Source organism: Squalius cephalus (genome assembly GCF_949319135.1).
Source record: "Squalius cephalus genome assembly, chromosome: 14".
Lineage (NCBI taxonomy): Eukaryota > Metazoa > Chordata > Actinopteri > Cypriniformes > Leuciscidae > Squalius > Squalius cephalus.
Window position 1 is genome coordinate 33,148,455 of NC_137135.1, and position 14,353 is coordinate 33,162,807.

General features: G+C 37.5%; 1 protein-coding gene across 1 annotated transcript in view; it reads left to right on the forward strand.

The window, feature by feature from the left end:
- Window positions 1-9,550, forward strand: part of spock1 (SPARC (osteonectin), cwcv and kazal like domains proteoglycan 1) — a 184,728-nt gene extending 175,178 nt beyond the window's left edge. The window contains exons 7-11 of the mRNA XM_079893507.1: window positions 2,690-2,806; window positions 4,341-4,562; window positions 4,686-4,748; window positions 4,861-4,998; window positions 6,224-9,550. Coding sequence (XP_079749633.1) covers window positions 2,690-2,806; window positions 4,341-4,562; window positions 4,686-4,748; window positions 4,861-4,998; window positions 6,224-6,408 — 725 coding nt within the window. The 3' untranslated portion in view covers window positions 6,409-9,550. The remainder of the gene's footprint in view (window positions 1-2,689; window positions 2,807-4,340; window positions 4,563-4,685; window positions 4,749-4,860; window positions 4,999-6,223) is intronic.
- The last annotated feature ends 4,803 nt before the right edge of the window (window positions 9,551-14,353 follow it).

Genomic DNA, 14,353 nt, shown 5'->3' on the forward strand with positions numbered 1-14,353 from the left:
TTTAAACATATATAAAACTTAGCAAACACTTTATATACTTCAGTTTGCACATTGTTTGAAGATCTATGGAAGAGTGATGAAATATACTACAGCAAATTATTCAGAGAAAAAAATCTACATATTTAATGATTATCCGAAATAGCTGTTAGTTGCGGACTACATTTATGCCACACTTTTTGATTTTCTTCTCAGAGGTTTCTTAGATTTACTGCAGCGGCTGTGTCACCAGTTTCAAAGAGTCTGTCAACTGGCTTTATTAATGTCTTTCCCAGTCCACCGTATTTACTGGACACATAGAGAGAGACACATGCTGAAGGTAATCTCCATAATCCTCCCTACTGGCAGTGTGTGTTTCTGTTTCTGCTGCTTTATGAATAGTGTAAACCAGAGTTATGATTGCAATACAGAACACAAACACACACACACACACACACACACACACACACAGATGTGATGTATCATAGCACAGATATATCTGCCTTCCTCCAGTAGAATAGAGGAATTACACTGCTGTGTTATCTGCTTCTTTCTAGAGAAGTGTGATTCACACAACTACCAAAATAATCCAACACTTTCAGATAGAGACACATGCAGGATTATATAGGGGATATTGTGTGTGTGTGTGTGTGTGTGTGAGAGAGAGAGAGAGTGTTATAGTGCTGTAAGATTGAATATAGACCAAAAACAAGACTTTGCAACAAAAACTAAATCGCTTGCATTGCTGTCAATAGAGCTGTCTCTTCAGCTTAAGATGAAAGGTGCCCTGTTAAATAAATGCATTTACATGGATTTATTTTTGTGCATTTTTATATGTTTAAAAAGAAAACCTCCTTGCATCTTGTGATGTTTCTGGCTTACTAACCATCTTTTATTTCCAACCATATACATATACACACACACACACATATATATATATATATATATATATATATATATATATATATATATATATACAGTTAAAAGGGGTTTGCGGTTCTGAAATATCTCACACAAAGTCATATTTTGTACCAATGCAGTTGAAAATAAAAGTGGGAAGTCTAGCCTGGTGCTTGCAGCTGATTGGTCTGTGAGGTAGGGCCTTTAAAACATTTTAATGTTTTCCAATACAAATATCTAAACATTCTTAAATAAAGATATATTTATCTTAAGGCAAAATAACTTAAGATATTAGGTCTTGTTTACTGAAAAAAACTGACCCCACTGCTATTTTTTTCTTGTCTCAAGCATAAACTTGCAAAATGTTGGTATATTTTTCAGAAAGCAAGACTTAAGGCCCGTTCACACCAAGGACGATAACTATAAAGATAACGATAAAGATATAATTCTAAAAATCGTTCTCCATATTAAAGAATAACAGAGTTCACACCACAACTATAACGATATAAGATATGAGGAACGATATCGTTGGGATCACTTTCAGAACGATTTTTTTCCAGCTGTCGAACGATAAAACACTGACAGCCAATCAGAATCCATTCTAATTTAAAGGTCTCGCGCATTTAAAATGGATCTGGATCATCCGGGCGCGGCGCGTGCTTAGAATAAAAAGACCGCTATCGGTCGTTGGTGTGGACACATATATAGTTATCTTTATCGGTATCTTTATAGTTATCGTGCTTGGTGTGAACTGGCCTTTAATATCTTAAATCATTTTGCTTCTCAAGTAAATGTCTCTTGATTTATGAATGTTTTGATATGTGTAATGGAAAATAAGGCTAAACAAGATATATATATATATTTTTTGCAGTGTAGTTCTACCATGATAAACCATTTAAATGGCAATTATTTCACAGGCGTACGAGGGAGTCACATGACTATATTACAGTGTGGCAAATAATATTGAGGAAACGACATAATTTTATTCATGTTGTTCATTTAGAGCGGTTCTCTGAAACAAGCCTCAATTATGGCAAAAACTCACGTTCTCATCACGATAAAAGTGTAAAATTACAGCCCTACGGCAATGTTCAATTCCCCCTTGTAAATTCAGAAATGTCGATTCAGATGAGAATTAATTTAACATGCCCCCGATGTTTGTCAAAACCACTAGATTGTTCAGCCTGGAAGTTTCTCCTGCAGTCTTTGGAGAAAATCACTGACATTTCTGTTTCAGACAGCAATAAAATCACATTCTAGCGGATGTAATTGCTGAAATTACCTTAAACCCTCACACAAAAAACAACTATTTGAATAAAGCTCTTGATTTTATTCTGGCGAGGTTTCTCTTCTGTTTCAATTACACATACACTTCTTAAAAAAGAACACTCATAAATGAGATCTCTTTCATATCTCAACCTAGATAGTGATGAGATTTCAATATGAACTCAAACATTTCTCATCGACAGATCTGAGCTGTTCCATTTTATGACAGTATGTCACAACTAGCGAGTCTATCGTTTCTATCGAAACATCTTTATGCTCATATGAAACAGGCCAGTGAACTCCATTAAGTCTCCTGAGTCATAAAAGAGAAGCATCTGAGCAATAAAAAAAGTTCTCTCTCCGTTTAGTCGCTCTGTACAGGGACTATAAATGTTTCTTTGTAAATACGTTAATAAATAAAGCGAAAGGAAATGAATATTGTTTAAAGAGCTGAATGTAATCAGCGTTCCTCAGTTCAGTGTCAGATAAATATATCATCAGAACACAGACGTGCTCATTTAAACCGTGTGTTTGTGTGTTTGTTTAGGCTGCAGCGACGCTGATTTGAGAAGTTTAGCATCCAGACTCAAAGACTGGTTCGGGGTTTTGCACACGGATGCCAACAGAGACCTGAAGACCACCACGAGCGACACCGCACAAGGACGTAAGTGAGCCTCTGTGTGTCTGAATATGATAAAACATTTATTCAATTGAAGCTCAGAGTCACAGCTATAACCGCTTTTATAACCGATTATTTGCATGTTTATGTACCCGATATTTGATATGCAGAAGTTATTGCGATAGTTATTGTTTTACTTCTGTTTTGATACAATGATAACAACAGCACTGAACTGAACAAGCTCTTTTGTCCTCCTTGTATACAAAGCTAAACAACGTCAATAAATAGAGTCTGAAAGAGTGCAGAAAAAATAAAGTGCACTGTCACTGAAGTGTCTTTTTAAATAATAATAATAATAATAAATACATTTTAAAAAAGCATTGCTACTTTAGTGTAGCTTAGTACTCTTTCTTCTTTGGATTTTTTAACAACAGCGGCGACACTCATATTAATAATAGGCTAAATAAATTCACATGGTCTAATGTTTTCAAATGGAAAACAATAATATATGACAGGGGAGTATATCACCTTTTCATAAATGTAATCAGTTTTAAAAGGTTTATGTGTTGTTATAGGGTACAGAGTGAAAACATCTACTTCGCTGGAATAAATACACAATAGGCACGTTTCCATTACAGATTTGCGCAAAACTTTTGCGATTTTTCTCTAAATGTCGACAAAAAAACTTTTGCGAAATGACGGCGTTTCCATTAACTGATGTTATGCGACTAAAACTTCACTTTTCCCTCTCGCTATAAGTAAAATCATTCCAAAAACCATGGTAATGGATGTTGGTAGGTTTATGTACTAATCCCAGCCACTGCACTGGCCATTGTTATTAATGGAAGGAGATGTGTGTGTGTTTTCCAAGCATTAATGGTAAGGAACGACCCTTATACTGTGAGCGGCACATATGAGGTGTTTCTGGGTGTTTCTCCCTCATTTCTGCTTCGAGGTCTTGATTGTGGCATTTATTTGAGGTTTAGAATCCAGTTTTCCTGTAATTCTTCTGTCTTATATGAATTTAATAAAGAACTCTGTCTCGTATTCTGTCCAAACACACCGCGTCATCTACGTCAGGTGACCTGTAAATGTACAAAAACTGTTTCCATTGCAGTTTTGCGAAATATTTCTTTTTCGTATTGCCTGAAAAACCCCTCATGCGAGCGTAAAACTTTTTTTGCGATAAATGGGAGTTTTTGCGAAATTGACGTGTTTCCATTGGGCGTATTTTCAATTCGCAATTTCAATTTGCGCAATTTGAAGGGTAATGAAATGCAGCTAATGTTAGGAAAAATAACAAAAAAAACATGCATATCAAATACATCATTGCAATTACCGAATCCATCTCAACTGGCTTGTTATCAGAATTATTAATAATGTCTCAGTCTAGTAGATTTTAAAATACCTGCTGACAAAGCACTGTTTTTATCTATGCATTTACTTAGAACTTTTTTAGAACTGACTGAATTAAAAGGATTATTTATTATAATTATAATTTATTTTAATTGTTTATTGGATTTAACTAATATGTCCGTCCACCACCAGTATGAACCTGACCGTCTCTCTCTCCTGTAAGGTTTCGACACAAGCATTTTACCCATCTGTAAAGATTCTCTCGGGTGGATGTTCAACAAGCTGGACATGAACTACGACCTCCTCCTCGACCAATCAGAGCTCAGCGCCATTTACCTCGACAAATACGAGCTGTGCATGCGGCCGCTGTTCAACTCCTGCGACTCCTTTAAAGACGGAAAGCTGTCCAACAACGAGTGGTGTTACTGTTTCCAGAAACCCGACGGTGAGTCTGCAAAAAAAAATGATATGAGCCTACTGGGGTTAGTAGATGATCTTCAGATATACTGAACCCAGAATATTTCATAATTTCCATCACAGAAACTGTTTTAAATGTGTGTTTCTTCAGGCATGCCATGTCAGAATGAGATGAACAGAATTCATTCTCAAAGCCGAAGGAAGACACTGATAGGTGGGTGGATTTGATGAACTGGTGTTAGCTCCTCCCCCCTGACAAATTAGACACGTGATTGTGTTCATCGTTGCTGTATTCATCTCGTTTGTGTGATTCTCTCTGTCTGTAGGGACGTATGTACCGCGCTGTACTGAAGACGGTTATTTTAAGGCCACTCAGTGTCATGGCAGCACCGGTCAGTGCTGGTGTGTCGACAAATACGGCAACGAGATTGCAGGATCCCGCAGACAGGGCAACCCTACCTGTGGTACACACACTCTCACTCTCACACACACACGTACAAGAACACACACCAGTGTCATTTTAATATCATCTACTTTATATATTTATATACTATTATTTAACATAATATTTTAAATTAGCTTTTATTTTTATATTTTCAGTTTTAATTTTAGTAATTTTGTTATGCTCTTTCGCCATTTTTTTTTTAATGTCCATATATACTTCAACTTAAACCTATTTCAATTAGTTGCTAAAGCAAGTTCTTTGAGTAGATTTTTCATCTAATATTTATATTTTATTTTAGCTTTATTTCCATTACCAAAAACTAATTTTAAAAGTTTATGTTTTGTGTTATGTGCTTTTGTTATATATATTATATATAAACTGTATATTTAATTGTGATGAGGTTCAGTGTTTGGAAGGAAGAAGACGGGGTCGGCGTGACTGGGAGTCGTACGTTTTATCGTAAAACGATCAAAACAATGCTCAAAACACTTTCACAATAATACTCTTTCCACTTGCTGACGGCATACGAGTCCTCAGTCCTTCTCTCTCTCCTCTCTCCTCTCTCACTCCTCAGCGGCTTATATCCGGTCTCATCACGCCAATTACTGCAACAAGACACAGGTGTTCGTCATTTGCACTTGACCTACTTACGCACCGCTCGTCTCCTTTCTCTCTCCCGTTACAGACCTCGCGGTACCACGCCCCTCTCGCCACAATAATATATTTAGTTTGATGTATTTTTAAGTTTAAGCTGATGTTTTTCATCTAATATAAAAAAAAGATATATATATTTCAGCTTTATTTCGATTACAGAAAGCAATTTAAGTTGAAGTTGTAGTAATTTTATGTGCTTTTGTATGTTTTTGTTTTTGTTTTATTAAATATTTCTATTTAGCTTTGATTTAATTTTTATTTAATCATTTTAGTACTTAAACTTAGTCAACTTAAACTTATTTCATTGAAAACGAAATTTTTAAAAGTCTTAGTTTTAGTTAACAGTAACAGCACTGATATATACACACACTTTGATTCCTAATGTGTGTGTGTGTGTGTGTGTGGTTCTGACATCTAAAGCTCCATTATTCAACAGTGTTTCCTGAGATCTCTTTCAAAATGTATAAAACATCATATTTTATATATAATGAATGATCTTCCTCAGAACACACACGCTATCTATCTGCCTGACACCTTCCCTTTCATCTGCCTGTGTGTGTGTGTGTGTGTGTGTGTGTGTGTGTGTGTAGAGGAGGATCAGGAGACATCTGGAGATTTCGGCAGCGGTGGTGCCGTGATTCTACTGGACGATCAGGAGGAGTCTCCGCAGCGTGGGCGGGGTCGACAGAAAGAGAGGCGGGGTCGACTCCACCCCCGCGGGGCGATCGAGGATGACGAAGACGGAGAGGATGACGAGATTGGCTACGTCTGGTAGCTCCGCCCACCCATCTTTTGTTAATTAACCAGGGACCCATGTTAAAATGCACAGTTCTGAAGCCATTCCAGCTCCGCCCCTCGGACACGCCCCCTTCTTCCCGCCCCGCTCTCATTCTGGATCTGAACTTGTCCTCCTCATTCTCTCTTTCTTTAGCCGCCTCTTCATGTTCTGTCCTCTGTTTTCCCTCGTTCAAACACTCCTCTTGTATTCTAGATGCCTCTTTGCGGCTCTAGACGGTAGACGTGCATGATGAGATTGTTAAGCATTTCGGGGCTTCTTACCGGTTCTACATAAGAGCTTTTAAAAGGGTTCGTTCTCAGTGGTGGTATGCATGAACGCCACTGTAGAATGCATGAAACGACGGCTGACACCTTTGAGGGTGAGGATCAGGTGGGCTTAAGACAAACGCGCACTACAAGACTGAAGCTCATCATGCTTTCATGTCCTAAATCTGCCAGAAGAGTCTGCAGATCGTCAGTAATGGTCTCTTTGTGTGAGACACTTTGCAACTAGGCAGAGATGCTATGATAAATTTAAAACTAGTTAAAATCTGAGCAAAGAGCAACAGCAATGAGCTAATGAGATTGCGAGAGAGTGTAAAAGTAGGGTGAAAATGATGACACTTTTTCCAAAACACTGGCTCATGCATATTTTTCTTCAAAAAGTTTCTTTTTCTTCTTTTTTTCTGTTAAAATGTGCAAATGTGTGCAAAAATGACCCAATCCCTTCCTTTATGTGGTTTGTGTGAATTACCTTCCTCTTGTGTGAATGTAGTGAGTGTAGTGTCACAAAAACAACACACAACACAAGAAACTGTGAGTGTAAATGTGCGCAGGATGATGAGCTTCAGTCATGTTGTGTGTATTTGACTTTATGCTGCTTTCACATCATTTCACAATTACTGTAATTAGAAATAGATTTTTTTTATCTAATATTTATATTTCAGCTTGTTAATTTCCAGATCATTTCCATTTACTCGATATGCAGAACGACATAAGATATTAAGTCTTGGCTTCTGAGAAATTGATCAAAATTAAGTGAGTTCATGGGGTCAGAAAAATGTAATAAAAACAATAATTTGAAAGAATCATTTTATCATTTTAATGAACTTCAAGTTTATTTTTCTGACCCTATTGACAGATTTTTGTTTTCTTGTTTTGAGCATAAACTTCTTGAACTTTCCAAAATCAGGCATACATTTTTCAGAAAACAAGACTTTAATATTTCATGTCATGTTGCATTTGGAGTAAATGTATCTTGATTTAAGATGTTTAGATATTTGTACTGGAAAGCAAGACAAAAATACTGAGGAAGAACAGCACTTTTTGTGTGTGTTGACCGTTGTGGCGTCCTGTAAAAACAACCATAGCAGCAGCAGCAGCTTCAACGCTTCAGTGATTATCTAGTTATTTGACTGCTTGTTTGATATGATTTCATTTGATTACAGCCATTGTCGTCTGGAGCGTTTTCTTTGTTCTTCAATACTTTGCAAAAGAATATAAACATGAATTAATGCATTTACCATAATTGAAGCCATAGTAGTAAATAACATGCGTCCAAGGATGTGAACAGAATCTGGTAATTGCAGTAATTCTGACTCGATGTGAATGCAGCAGTGAGCACGTCGGTCGTGAGCCTGATATCATCATCTGTTAGTTGTTTTCAGCTGATGAATTAGATTCAAAGTCCTTCATTCTGTTTTTTAAAGACCATTTAAGTGGATCGTGACCTTTGCGTCGACTCTCTTTGCGATGCGTTCACTGAAGCTTGAGAGTTTTGGCTTGACAGAATTCAGAAGCGATCAAACGGCTCGTCAGCCTGACCTTTTTAAAACCATTACTGAACGCTTCCTCTCGCTGAAAAACAGAAGGCGAATGAAAAAGCTGTCTGAGTGACGGCTGCTGCGAGATGGATTTGCTGTCGTTAGCACATCCGTGAGTTTTGAAAGAGTTCTGGGCCCTGGAGTCACATCCGTCTCCAATCATTCATCTCGTTCTGCATTCGTCATTTGATCAAATCAGAAATAGTTTGATCCGACCCAATATGTCAAGCTTAAACAGTTTTATAAGCACACGTGCGGTTCACACGGCTGGTGGAAACGGAATCGTGGTTAATTTTCCGCTTCTGATTTGCATATAGTTCTGAATTTCCAAGTTTTTCGGCAATCTCACCACTTGCACAGGACCGCTGTCAATCCCACAATCCCCTGCTCGGCTCCTATAGAGAATGAACTGGAGACGGCCGCTCTTAGACCTTATCGGATGATCCACGAGGCTCAAACACAAACACTGCAGAAGAGTTTAGTGCTGATATCAGATCACAGCAGCTTAGTTCTGTTCCTCTGGCTCTACACACACTCGTTTCTCATCTCTCCGGCACGTCTTTTCTCACTCATGTCAGCGGCGTTTTGGAGCGCGAGTTCTGGAGGTTCTCCGCAGAAGGAGATGTCTCGCTCAGTGATCATAGACGGCGCTGCGGATGGATTATATGAAGCGTTTTACGCCCAGAGGGGAAGTCTCTGGGTGCCCCTGAGGGATTATGGGTAACAGAGGAACGAACTGATGGGCTTTTGGCTTCCTAACACCTTTTTTTTCTTTATTCTTTATTTCCTGTTTTCCTTTTCCATTCCCTATGGAAATTATTATTTCTCTCAGAGTGAAAGACACATTTGATTTCAGTGGAACATATAATCGGACAAAAAACATTAACTCACCCTTATGTTGTTCCAAACCTGTATGATTTGTGTTTTGCCTTCTGTAAAAAGCAAAAGGAGGTTTTCAAAGAATGTTTTTTTTTTCCCATTACAGTTAAAACAACAACAAGAAAAAAATCCCATAAAAGCATCTTAAAAGTAAAGGTTCTTTATTGGCATCGAGGGAACCTTTCCGTTACACAAAAGGCTTTCTAGTGGGAAAAGGTTCTAGAGAATGTTCTTCACACTAACACAGTCTACGTCAGACACAAGCGGTGCGACACACGACAAGAACAAACAGAACCCATTATGATCAGTGATGCTGTCTACACTGGATGCGGTGCGAAGCGGTACGACAGATTCCCGAAAGTGAACTGATTCCCCGTTCTATTTTTGACATACTTCAAGCACTCACCTGACACGGAGAACAAATGGATTTGCATCGGTCGCTTTGTCGCATCCGGTGTAGAGTAGACAACCTCAAGCTGTCCGGTGTAGAGTAGACAACCTCAAGCTGTCCGGTGTAGAGTAGACAACCTCAAGCTGTCCGGTGTAGAGTAGACAACCTCAAGCTGTAGAGTAGACAACCTCAAGCTGTCCGGTGTAGAGTAGACAACCTCAAGCTGTCCGGTGTAGAGTAGACAACCTCAAGCTGTCCGGTGTAGACTCGGTGCAAGAAAAATGATTCTTTTAAGAACTGTAAGGTTTTTTGCCATTGCATTTCAATGGTGTTGCTGTGAAAACAATCTTTTGGAACCTTTATTTTGAAGTAACAGCAGTCCATGTGACTCATGCACTATATTTCATGTCCTCATAAGACTCTTTATGAGGAACAGACCCACATTTAGGAAATGCATCTTATTGCACTTTATTAAAAATATGAAAACATTAACTATGACTCCAAACACCATAGGTTTTCATGTGATTGGAGAGATTTGAGAGCTGTGAGAAGACAGAAAGTCATGCACGTGTGGAACAACATGAGGGTTTTTCCTTTGAATCACCTGAAATAGGGCTGCATGATTTTGGGGGGAAAAAAATCTAATTGCTATATAAAACTGTGATTTAAAAAAAAGCTCCAGGTTTGCTGTGCTTGTTTGTAGGGCTGAACAATTTGGCCAAAATTTTGTCATTTTATATCGATGTCTATAAAATAATATTAATAATGACAATTTTCTTTTGTTTTTATTAAAAGTTTAGAGCCCTTAAAAGCCCGGTTTATAACCCCTTCTCATTATAATTTTGGGAAGATGCTTAGCATGTTTTCTAGTAAATGCATGTTAAAAGTGACCCAAAGTCATATATGTATTTAATTAAATCACAGCCTTTGTGATTTAATACTTGTACTAAGCCATATCACGATTTCGGTTTTATTTCAATCAATCGTGCAGCCCTATCCTGCAATATGAGCATCAGGCTACAAGAAACCCATCTTTCTTCCATTCTAAATCTCTCTCTTTCTTTCTTTCTCTCTCTCTCTCTCTCTGTCTATCAATCAATCACATTCTCATGATGAGCTGAGAGCGTCTCACACACACACACACACACACACACCGTATCTGATCTCTGCAGAACTGCATCATGGACTTCTGATGATAACAATGACCTTTGACCTTTGAGGTGACCTCTCCCCTCCTCTAGTGCTGCTGTGTGTCTGATGCCTGGCCTGCAACTGTAAACTTCCCCAATCCTGTCCCGTCCCGCCTCTGCCTGCTTCGCTCCTGTACAAAGGTGCAATAAAAGCTTCGTCACGATGTTTTCACTTATTTTACCGCACACACACACACGCACACACACACACACACACACAGGTGACCCGAGCGCTCACACCTGCAGCTACAGATGAAACAGTCGATGGCCATATTTGCAAGAGTTTCCTTTGTTAATTCTCTATATTTTTTACTCTGTAAAGACAATAATTAATGTGTAAAAAAAGAAGAAAAACGCTGAATGTTCAACTGGAGATGTAATTAATGACGTCATGTGGCTTCGTCCATTTGCCTTGCCTGAGTCTGGATGTGTATAAACCCTCCTGTGGTCCTGAGTTCAGTGTACAGACCTCCTCTCGCTATTTGTCTGTCTCTCTATCCGTCTGTCTCTCTTTCCACCCAAACAGTGCCGGTGTTCGCACCAAACTCGCCGTTCAGTCTGGCCCAATATGGGTATTTCAACAGTTAAAATCGATCAAATGTAATGACAGTCACGCAAAATTACTGAAATGAAATGAATACCAACACTATTAAAAATAAAGGTTCTTTATTGGAATTGATGGTTCCATAGAAACCTTTAACATCCATCCTAGACAGCAACATAGTGTCGGCACAGAACCACGTGTACCGGATGTGGGCCGGATCTGGGCCGACACTATGTTGCTGTCTGGGATGAAATCTTTTCATTCCACAAAAGGTTCTTTATAGTGGAAAAAGGTTCTTTAGATTTTAAAAATGATTTAAGAACTGTTCACTGAAAGGCTCTTTGGGGAACCAGAATTTTTTCTTCTATTGCATCGCTTTCTGAAACTTTATTTTTAAGAGAGTATTTTTTACTGCCCAAGTGGACATTATTATTGGTCTGTGATCTCAAACGCCCAAATATCAGCGGATTACTCATTAGTTAATCACTAGTTCTGGATCAGAACTGAAAAGTGACCCCTGCTGGTTTTGATTCAGTAATATCAGATGTTTAGCAGAGTCTCCAGCTGAACACTGGCACCGTTTCAGTGGTTTCTCTCTGTTTTCGTGTTTTCCCGTCATTTTCCCCTCCTGATCGAGAGTCCCAATTGGAATGTTCTTTTTCTGGGCTGATTTGTTTACTCTGTTCGTTTTGGTTTGTTTGACTTTTTCTTTTCTTTTTTTTCTCTCTCTCTCTCTCTTTATTTTTTATTTTTAAATGTAAAATGGTTCCTTGAGAAAATGTTTGTCTGAATAAAACTGGAGTTTGTCCTCGTCCAGTTCTTCTCCAGATGCGAGAGTCTTTTCTTGTGACGTGTGTTGGAAACTGGTGGCTGTGAATCAACTTAAGGTTTGAGAACTGGTTCTTATTTAAAAAATTATAGAGTTGAACAGTTTTTATGGCGTTCGGTTCCATTAGCTGTTCTTGAACATCTGAAACGGTATCATTTAAATCCATCAACATGCGCGTTTTACTTTGATTTGTTTATTTAAAATCAAACGGAAAGTGTTACAGAAGCTCTTTTTTTCCATATTGTGACACACATCAAAATGTAATGGATTATCGATAAAAAGAAAAAATGTGGGGCGGGACTTGGTTCTGCACTGTAAAAAATGATATGATCAATAAGTTATAACAACATATGTTTTTACATTGCTTCAACTCATCAAAATAAGTTAAGCAATTTTTTTTCTTTTTTTATAAGTTACACAAATTCAACTCATTTTTTAAAAGTCCGTTTAATGCAATTTAAGTTGAAATGACTTAAACATCAAAGTTGATTGTACTTAAAAATTTAAAGGCATCAACTTTTTTTAACACTGTGTGCATTGGTTGTTGATTGGATGTTGAGATGTGGGTGTGGATCTCAAAAATGGAGGTGGATCTAAATGTGAACTTTCAGTAGATTGTAATAAAGTGTTGGTTTATGCAAACTAAATTATTATTTTTCAGCAGAAGATCACGTTATGACATTTTGTTCAAATATCACAATTTTTTTTTTTTTTTTTAACGCATATACAGATTAATTGCTCATTATAAGATCTTTAACATGCATTTAGAAAATGGACAGGGTGAATTTCCTCCGGTTTGGATACATTTGGATGTTTTCTGCAGAACAGATTAAAAATTATGACTCTCATCTAGAAAAATGTAATCCCTCCACTGCAAACTTAATATCATCAATGATCTCCATGTAGTGATGTATTGATTGTTGTCTGAAACACTATTTCCCATGGATACACCCTCAGAACGGCTCGTTCAAGAGCCACACGCATCCGTCAAAGCTAATGATCTCCAGCCGACACGGCCCACTTTCTTCCTTTGTCTTCATTTGATAAGCTTTATTCAGCCATTGATTTCATAAGACCCGATTTATACGCTTTAATTCATTAGGCCGGCAGGAAAATCCATTATTTTGTCAGTCACTCTTCCTTTGCGTCTCTGTGTCGCCCACTCGTTCTCTCTCTCTCTCTCTCTCTCTCTCTCTCTCTCTCTCTCTCTCTCTCTCTCTCTCTCTCTCTCTCTCTCGTCTCACTCCATTTAGGACGTGCTAACCGATATGGTTTCAGTGGGCTTCTAGAGCATTCCTCTTCTTCCAAAATTTTTTATTGAAGTGGGATCTCCTCTCTCTCGGCTCCTCACCTCTGATAAAAGCAATTTCGAGCTGACGGCAGCCGTGGAGTTTATTTACAGACGGTAACGTGGGAATTTGCACCATCTGGACTCCTCAACATACCTGCATTCAACATGTCAATTTGTCCTCTTTCAGACTTCGTCAGAAAACAAGAGAGCTGTTTCAGAGGTCTCCAGAGGGATTGTGGGTAGTCGCAGCATATGCCAGAACGTGTGTTCCCTCCTCGAGCGAGACAGCGATCAGCATTATTTCCCTTTATTATGGGTCAGTATGACAGGGATTCAGATTTGCTGAATTGAATTAAAAAGTAAAATGAGGTTTTTAAGTTTCTTCCCGTCTCGTGTGTATGGAAGCCCATTTCTGCCACATAAAAAAACATGCTTTGGTAAATCCTAATTTTGACATAAAAAGTAGTCTATGACAAAATATATATATATATTTTTGCATCATAATTATGTCTTTTTATCTCATAATTCCAAATTAGTGTTTCATAATTTTCAACGTTTTGTGTCATAATTGACTTTTTCTCATAATTTCAACTTTTGTAATCAAAATTTTTACTTCAATCTTATTATTTAAAGTTTTGTCAAAATGACTTTGTATTAGTAATACTCATAATTATGACTTTTATCTCAGTTTTCCCTTGGTATTTCAGAATTTCAACTTTTTATCTCATAATTTTTTATTTAGTATTTCAGAATTTCAAGTTATCTCATTTAAAATGTTCTATTATAATTGACTTTTTATATCATAATTTTGACTATTTCATAACTTCAACTTTTAATGTCATTTTATCTCATAATTTTGACTTTTAAATTATTAAATTATTTCTACTTCAATCTCATAATGATTTTTATCATAATTTCAACTTTTTGTCATATTGTGACTTATCTCATAATTGTCTCTAACATAACTTTTTAACTAAATATTCAGATAGTACTCCA